This window comes from Canis lupus, chromosome 32, assembly GCF_003254725.2.
Source record: "Canis lupus dingo isolate Sandy chromosome 32, ASM325472v2, whole genome shotgun sequence".
In the NCBI taxonomy this organism is placed as follows: domain Eukaryota; kingdom Metazoa; phylum Chordata; class Mammalia; order Carnivora; family Canidae; genus Canis; species Canis lupus.
This window is the reverse complement of record NC_064274.1, coordinates 4456598-4464934: the sequence shown is the minus strand read 5'-3', so window position 1 is coordinate 4464934 and position 8337 is coordinate 4456598. Positions and strand designations below refer to the sequence as shown.

The following is an 8337-nucleotide window of genomic DNA, read 5'->3' as shown; positions in this document are numbered from 1 at the left end:
CAATACTTTCCCGCTAAAGATTTTATAAACAATAATCAAACTTTGTCGTCTCACTTTTAGGTTCCATATTGGCTTAGAGAAAATAAATGTATGTGGGACAAGGTTTATTACCCCTCTCTTCTTTCCAGAGATTCAGTGAAAATGGATGGTATCTACTCAAAGTGTAGCCCTTAGCTACAATATATATGTATCTACACTTAAAAACACTTTCCACATAATTGCTTTGAAGAAAATAGTCATTTATTGTCAAAGCATCCAACATACCTGGATAATCTATAAAGTTTAATAAATCTTTCCAGGGATAAAAGAAACACATAACTATTCAGACTCCATTTCACTGGCACAAAATTACACTTTGTATTAAAAGGAAATACATATTTACATAATGATGACATTCTTCATTGAAGTCCATAATCATTTCATGATACATGCACTTCCCCCTGGAAACTTAAATTGAATGGTGACCCCTTTTTCTTCTTTTTATTTGTTTTTGTAAGAACACAAACTGTCATCAAGAAATGCAGAGAGCATCTCACCCTCCTCCTTTACTTTATATCTAAAATAAATTTTGCCCTTACATAGAATTATTACATCTAAACCGTAAGTGCTTAATAATTTAAGTAGAAACGTATGACAAATGCATCAATATGTTGCAATATATGACATTTCAAAAAATGTACCTTTATTTTTGGAAAGTGAAAATGCGTGCATTCAAAGAAAACCCCTCGAACAACCCACCCAATCAAAAATCCACCATCCTGTCTTGTGTGTGTGTGTGTGTGTGTGTGTGTGTGTGTGTGTGCGTGATGCAGGTCTCCGGTAAACGTGTAGTGCCAAGGTCGGGGTGGCGCGTGTGTGTTCCTGTCCGTCTCCGGGTGCAGTGTTTCAGGTCCCAAGCAGGTGGTGGATGTCCTCGCGTGCTTTCCCCGTAGGTGGCTTGGTTGTGAGTGTACGCGCGTGGAAAACCAGGGTCCTTTCCGGTCAATTGTGCGAGGTCATGTGCCTGGAGAGGTGGTGGCGCTCCCTGAAGGACTCGTTGCAGATGGGGCACTTGAGCTTCTCCTCCCGCCGCCGCTTCACTAGGGGCTCCATGGCGTACTCCTTTTTGTGGTGCGACCGCATGTGGTACACCAGGTCGGAGGTCATGCGGAAGGAGGCATTGCACTTGGCGCACCAGTTCTGCGCGGGCAGACACAGCGAGGTGAAGGAGGGCGGCAGCAGCGTGAGCGCCGAGGGCAGCTGCAGTTGCAGGGGCCCCGCGGCCGCCGCCGCCGCCGCCGCCGCCGCCGAGCTCTTGGGCCAGAAGGCGGTGGCGTAGAGGAAGGGGTTCTGCTTGGGCAGCGCGCCGCACCCGCCGTTCAGGTCCGCGGCCCCCTGGAGCTTCACGGCCAGAGGGTCGGCGGCGGCGGGGTAGAGTCTGGCGGGGCCCACGCCGTCGCCGGGGTGGCACGGCTCGAGCGCGCTCAGCTTCTGGCCCAGCACCAGCGGGGGCAGCTGCGGGAAGGAGCGCGCCGGCTGCGAGAAGGCGCTCTTGCGCTCGTCCGACGGGGCGCCCTGGCCGCCGCCCGCGCCGCTGCCGCCCGACGCCCCCGCGCCGCCCGCGCCCGCGCCCGCGCCCGCCCCGCCCGCGCCGGTGACGCCCGCGCCCGCCGCGCCCAGCTGCGGCACCGAGGTGAAGGCGCTCCCGCGCGCCGGGCTGCCGCCCTCCAGCCGGCCGGGCAGCGGGGCCCCGGGCCGCGGCGCCAGCAGCGCGTCTGCGCCCCCCGGCGAAGCGGCCACCGGCGTGCAGGAGCCGCCGCCGCCCGCGTCCTGGTCGTCGCCGGCCGCGCCCCCGCCGTCGGCGGCCGCGTCCTCCTGCAGACCCGCCGCCCGGGCCGCCTTCTTCACCTCCACGAAGGCGCTGCGCTTCGCCTCGCCCGTCTCGGGGCTGGGCGGCGCGAAGAGGCGGCCGTTCTCTTCCAGGCTGAAGTAGCTGCCCGAGGCGCGGAACTGCTGCGGCGTGCACACCAGGTCCTCCTTGGAGGCGGGCACCGGCCGCTCGGCGAAGCGACCCCGGCCCCCCGCCAGCCCCCCGCCGCCGCCGCCCCCGCCGCCGCCGCCGCCGCCGCCGCCCTCCGCCGCCTCCTCCGCGAACTTCCTCTTCCCCTTGCCGCCGCCGCTGGCGTTGCCGTCGGGACTCAGCTCCGCCTCCTGGTGGCCGCCGCCGCTGCCGAGGCTCCGGACCGGGGAGCAGCTGTTGCCTCCCCCCGAGTTTTCGAGCTCCCGGGCCAGGTTGTGAAAGTCCGTGGAGGGCTTGGCGCCGCCGCCGCCGGCCGCAGGCGGGTTACTGCCCTCGGGGGAGGGGGCCGGGTAGTGGGGGATGGGGCCGGCTTTGCCGAACTTGGGGCCGGGGCCCAAGGCCGTCTCTTGCTGCTGCTGCTGCTGCTGCTGCTGCTGCTGCTGGTCCTTGCCCCCGCCCCCGCCCCCGTGATCCTTGGCGCCCACGCCGCCGCCTTGCTCTTCCTGGGGGCTGGCATCAGCGCTGTGAAGTCTCTTGGGGCAGCGGAAGCGCAGATGCGCCACATAGGGGAACTCAAACTGGAAACGTTGGCTGCATTCCAGGCATGTGTAAGGGGATGACCCTGCTTAGTGAGAAAACACCAAACACACGCGCACGCGCGCACACACACACGCACACACACACGCGTGCGCGCGCGCACACACACACGCACACCACATGATTATTAAGCATCGTCTCCATACCAGTTTGCCATCACCCTCTGTAAAAATCCACCTTCCATCTTTCAGGACCTGAGCGCCTACAAAAGAGTATCCTGTCCGACCTGAGCTAACTTTCCCCCCTCATTTGAGGGGAGTGCAGTAATCACACCAAGTGTCCCCCCCGATTTATTCTCATCTATCTGTCCTGGCTTCATCCCAGACTATACCTCCGAAGGTTCCCAGCAGATGCCCTAAGGGAGGACAGGCGCCAGTGCGCCAGAGTGAGCCCCCCCCCCCCATCCCTATGTCTCCCCCGCTAGTCAAGGGCCCGGTCGCAGGTCTCGAGCCAACCTACCATTCATTTTGCTGTGGGATCTAGAGGGGCAGAGCAAGAGTAACTCAGTCAGTTCTTTCCCATACCAAACTAGTAACTCCTCGTCTTTGGCAATCCTGCGGAGAGAGCGGTAAAACAGCTGTCCGTTTTTTATATAGGCTTCAAGGTTCTGCTCCTCTTTATCTCTGGCTGATTGGACGAGTCGCAGCCACATTAGACCTTCTGAAGAACCATTTGCCGCTGAGGTGTCTACCTACAGTTTAGGGGAAAAAAAGGATACAAGAGGGTAGGGGCGTGGGAGGAGGGAGACTCTCGTGAGGGTATGAAGCCAGGGGAACCAGGACTATTTCCTTTTTGATATTCTTCTCCAAAGAATTATCTGAGATCAAGCTTAACCATGACTTAACGTGGCATCCATCTTTGTGTTTGTAACCAGCAGACGAGATAGCTGTCCTTTGAAACACTGTATCAATCATATAGATTAAGCTTGGGTTTCATTTATTGGTTGAATATCAAATAAGGAAATTTCTCCTTACAATCTAATTCGTATTAACCTCTTGAGAATTCACTTCTAAGTTATCCCACATTACAAAAGTGTGAGGAATTTTGTTTGCCTCGGAAGTTAAAAAGCAAGCTTAGATCTTAGAAATTATTCTGTGGCATCCATTCATCTTCCTAATTTTGCATTAAACAATTAATAGTTTTTCTTTGTGAAAAAAGAAGAAGAGAGGGTGCCTGGGTGGGCTCAGCGGCTGAGCACCTGCCTTCGGCTCAAGGGGTGATCCCAGAGTCCCAGGATCCAGTCCCTCATCCAGCTCCGTGCATGAAACCTGCTTCTCCCTCTGCGGGTGTCTCTGCCTCTCTCTGTGTGTCTCTCGTGAATAAATAGACTTAAAAAAAATAAAAAGAATAGAAAGCGGGAAGGCTTATATCTTGAAACTCAAACATATGAATTTAATGATATTTTATTGTCAAATCATTAACATTTTCATTAAATACAAATTCTGGACACTAGCTAGCTTCCTAGAAAGAGTAACATTTAGGGGAAAGGAAAGCCTTTGGAACACAAATGCACTCAATTCTTATAATAAAAGTACTTACAGAAAGTATTTAGCATGCAAATGGCTTCTACCCTAGTTGAAATCTCTCAAAGAGTTAAGGAAGTTGTGTTCATCACCAGGAAAGCCCAGAACTGAGGCAGCAATTTAGATCTACCTGGCATTCAAAATCAAATTTTGTCATTTATTCCAGAAATCAGTTGACAATAATTTGAATTTAATTTTCCTTTTCTATTTTTTATGTGTGATATAGGATGTCTCTCATTTTTTCACTTTCTACATTCAGAACAGTTCTCAGCTTGTCAATAGAACGATCCTTGGTCAGTTTTCAACATGGGATTACCCTCATACCCTATGCAGCACTGGCCAAGACTTACCCGGAAGATATAGGGGACTGTTCTCTTGTCCGTGGACTTGAGAGCTATGAAAGCTATGCTGTCATACAGGGAAGTATGGCTCAGGATGCAGGGACCGAATATAGCATTCTCAGGGATGTCGCAGGTGGTGTAAACACTGGTAAAAATATCTGTCAGGCATTGCTGGACAGCCTTGGCATCTCCATCCCAGATGCCTCGCTGGATGCCTGAATCCTCCATCACTGGTGACAGATACACAGGACAAGGAAACAACTTATATTACTACTTGTTTATACTCCTTTTGCCTCTATGAATCCAAGCAGAACATTTCAACTATTAGACATTATTTTTCTTGAATTTGCCTACTTTTTGCAAAAATAAAGCCAGTGGCAGATTAAATCTGGCATATTTTGAAAATGCCAACTGAGGAATACTCCCCCCGCCGCCCCCCGCCGCCTTTTAAAAATAAATGGAATCGTGGGAGCTCAGAGCTGACCGCTTTTGAGAAGGAAAATGGGGCTAGGAAAGACAGACCACTTTTCTGCATTACCTTAAGGGAGGATGGGCCAGAATTTGGGGAATAAGGGTAGGGGAGAACAATAGGATTTTTTTTTTTTTTTCTTACTAGCCTATAGACTTTCCTGACTGAAAGAAACTTCCAACCCTTGGGAGAAAGCTCCTCTCCTCTCTTCTTCTGTATTGAACTGGGTGCCCAGGAGTTGATTTTTTCTTTCTTCCAAAGAGGGGAGCAGCCTTAATAAGCAGGCAGAGACAGCGGAGCATGGAGAATGGATTTCAAGTAGAGTGTCAGGGCCACTGATTCTGTGTCGGCTAACCTTTCTCTGCAGCCTACGGACCTACGTCTGTTCATTACCATAATCCAAGACTGTCCCTCCGAGGCTTTAATTAAAAGCAGCAAGCAGAGGTAATTATTTTTTTCTCGACATGCTTATTTATGGATGAGGGTGAATCCCAGTTACCTTGTTATACAAGGGGGTGGATTGAGTTGCATGTGCCTCATGAAGTGAGCAGGTACAGGGCAGGCCTGAAGTGTCCCCTGATTGAAATACTGCATGTGTAGTGACTGGTGTGTTCTCACTCCCCCACATATGACTCTGTGTGGGCAAGAGAGGGCAGCCCCACTTGGGTAGACCTCTGTGGGCTCCCTATTTAATCCACAGCAATTTAGAATGTTTAATACCTTGATGGAGGGCTCTATTAAGCTGTCACAGACATTTTTTTTTCCTATACCACTGGACACCATTACAAACTTGTTATTTATAAAAAACAAAGCAGGTATTTAAATTTTAAACTGGCTTTGAACAAACTGCATTGTTAACTCTGGCTGATTAAAAGACTCCCCCAAATTGGGTTTTCCCTAGTAATGGTGCGATAGGCAGTAATTTATGTATGCTTTGTATAAATTAAGTAGCAGGAAAGAGTAGACCTAATTCTTTCCTTGAGAAGCTGTTCATTATGGAATAATATTAGTAATGTCCATTTTTATCTTAATGTCTATTAACCAATTAATCTTGCAAATGTGATTACAAGGTAGAGCTTTTTCCCCCCCCTCTTTTCTAGCTAACAGAGCATAAAACTTTGGTCAGTCTCTTTTTCCATTCACTCTGCTACATCCTCCAAATGTCAAGTATTGAGCTGTTTCTTTCTGCCAGACAGAAATAAGAGAAAATATCCATAAAGTAGAAACTTACTTTATTATATTACAGCCTCTATCTCTGGGTATTTTTACCCCCACACAAAGTAGCCTTTCTGATCTCTAATTGCAAATTTAAATACGTCAAAAGAAAAAATAACACAACCCTTCAGAACCTCTCATCTCCTTTTCAATGGATTCCTATTCTCTCCTTTTCAGTTTCCTCAATTCAGCATTTTATGCCTCAATTTCTCTCTTCCCTTTAAAAGTCTCTTTCACACAAGCGTTTCATTGTGCCGGGAGGTCGCCCCGTCACTTCGGGCGACAGCAGGGACGCAATCATTAACATGCGGTTCTACCTAACAATACGGTGAAAAGATCCTCGCTGCGCCGCGCGGAGAGGGGTTCGCGTCGCCGCGGCGGCCGCCCCGAGCCTGGAGCTGGCCACGGTAACCGCGGGCCGGGCCGAGAGCCCGAGCTCGCCCACCGGCGCGGACGCCCCCGCCGCCCAGCCCTTCGGAGCTCCGCAGCCTGCCGCAGGCCCCGGCCCCCGCCGCGCGAGGGACCCTCCCCAGAGCCCCTGGGCTCGCCCACTGCCCGTCGCTGCCGCCGGCCGCTCGCCCTCCCCGTAGGCAGGCATTGTCTGGCGGCCGCGCGCTCCCCCGTCGCTTGCTCCTCTCGCAAAGTGATCCCCACCCGCTCCTCCCTTTGTATGATCCTATTGCCAGTAGCGAGAGATCCCCTCAACAATTATGCTCCCCTCTCTCCTGGTTGATGACGAGACGGACGACAAAATCGTCCACTCTCCCTACCAAGCCTGCCTTCCTCCCCATCCCCCTCCCACGGCAAAGCACAGACTTACCGGGAATAAGGTCAGGAACGAGTCGCGCAAATAAGGCCACTGGAACCGAGAGATGCGAGCGAGCGTTTCTTTTGCCTATTGTATCAGTGCATTTCCATGTCAAGAGGTGTTGGTGTAGCGGTCTCGTAGGCTGTGCCTAAAGAGAGGAGAGGGAGACGGAGAGGGAGAAGGAGAGAGAGAGAGAGAGAGAGAGAGAGAGAGAGAGAGAGAGAGAGAGATGGAGAGATGGGGTTGGAGAGATGAGGAGAGAGTAAGAGAGAGCGAGACAGCGAGAGCGCGCGGAGAGAGTTGTACAGATGGACCCGATGCAGTGACTGACTGGCACGCAGACACACACTTTTTGTTTGCTGCACATAATCTGCCCAATGACGCGTGACAGCCCACGTCCCCTCCCTTTAACTCTTTGCTGGGCTGGGCGCTCCCTCCGGCGCCGCCTGCCTCGCAGCGGTCTCTCTGGCCTGCCCGCGCCCCGCAGGTCCTGAGCACCTTCCCCAAGTGGCAAAGCCTCCCTGAGCGCGGCCCGGCCCGTCTCCTCCTAAAGCTTCCGCCCTCTGGGACTGCGAGGAGGGGGAAATCCGTTTCGGGGTCGGAAAGGGAAGTACCAAAAGAACTGGAGCGGGCCTTTCTCCGTGTCTCTTGGCACTTGGAGAACCTCTGGCAGAGAGCTGGCCATCCAGCGCGCCCTCGGAGCCGGTGCGCAGTTCTCGAGTCTGAGTTCAGTAAAGGGGTGGGGGGTGGGGGGTTGCAGATTAGCCTAGAGGGATTCCCTGGCCTGTGAGCCACCGCTGATTTGCGCAGCCAGTAGCCTGAGGGTGATAAGCCGGCGCCAGCTCTCTCTCTTAGAGCGTTCACCCTACCCAGCCCTTCCGAGCGAGATTCAGAAAGGATGCGCTTTGGTGAGAACTTGGCTCAGTCTTCCCTGGGACCCAGAGATGGGGTGAGGAGGATGGAGCAAGGATGCCGCCTGACCTCGGCAGGGGATTTACTGGGGTCATCTGGTCCCAGAACTCGAGTACCTGGGCGAGGGAAGGGTGGAGAGGAGGTGGGTGGTAAGAACCCAGGTTACTAGACTCGAGATGTTGCTGCCTTTCCGCTCTCTGCCAGGTGCGTTGCTCGTAGTCCCCGAGGAGGTCCCATGTTGGGGGCAGCCCGTATTCTAAGACCTCAGAGGGGGGCAAAGTAAAAATTATTACCAAGATGGGCTCCAGAGAGCAATTTACATCCAGGCGGTGGTGGGAGAGCGGAAGGGGTTGCGCGGGAGTCTCGGGAGCCTCGTTTGTGCGCTAAGCCACTTAGAGGCGCTGGCTTGCCCCTCTAGTGCAGCAGCTGATGCTAATGACTTGAAGACTTTTAACAGCCTGGAAGTTGACTCC

The 8337-nt window shown here is 52.8% G+C and overlaps 1 protein-coding gene across 2 annotated transcripts; it reads right to left on the bottom strand.

Moving 5' to 3' along the window:
• Positions 1-218: 218 nt before the first annotated feature.
• Positions 219-8298, bottom strand: PRDM8 (PR/SET domain 8). 2 transcript variants are annotated; one of them, XM_049105016.1, is made up of 6 exons: positions 8158-8298; positions 7567-7674; positions 6965-7100; positions 4470-4690; positions 3056-3287; positions 219-2621 (listed from the first exon to the last, which is right to left on the bottom strand). In XM_049105016.1, the coding sequence occupies exons 4-6, from the start codon at positions 4686-4688 to the stop codon at positions 982-984; spliced, it is 2091 nt and encodes a 696-aa protein (XP_048960973.1). In that variant the 5' UTR covers positions 4689-4690; positions 6965-7100; positions 7567-7674; positions 8158-8298; the 3' UTR covers positions 219-981. The 2 variants fall into 2 exon arrangements, with proteins under 2 accessions (XP_048960973.1, XP_025282520.3); XM_025426735.3 differs by lacking the exon at positions 7567-7674 and having other exon boundaries at positions 8158-8297.
• Positions 8299-8337: the final 39 nt, after the last annotated feature.

What these genes read in the sequence shown, in the direction of transcription:
- PRDM8 (XM_049105016.1), bottom strand. Translation starts at nt 4,688, where the DNA reads ATGGAGGATTCAGGCATCCAGCGAGGCATCTGGGATGGAGATGCCAAG. An exon ending in CAGTCCCCTATATCTTCCGG is followed by an intron (nt 3,288 to 4,469) that starts GTAAGTCTTGGC and finishes CCTAAACTGTAG; the next exon opens with GTAGACACCTCAGCGGCAAA. An exon ending in ATCCCACAGCAAAATGAATG is followed by an intron (nt 2,622 to 3,055) that starts GTAGGTTGGCTC and finishes CTCACTAAGCAG; the next exon opens with GGTCATCCCCTTACACATGC.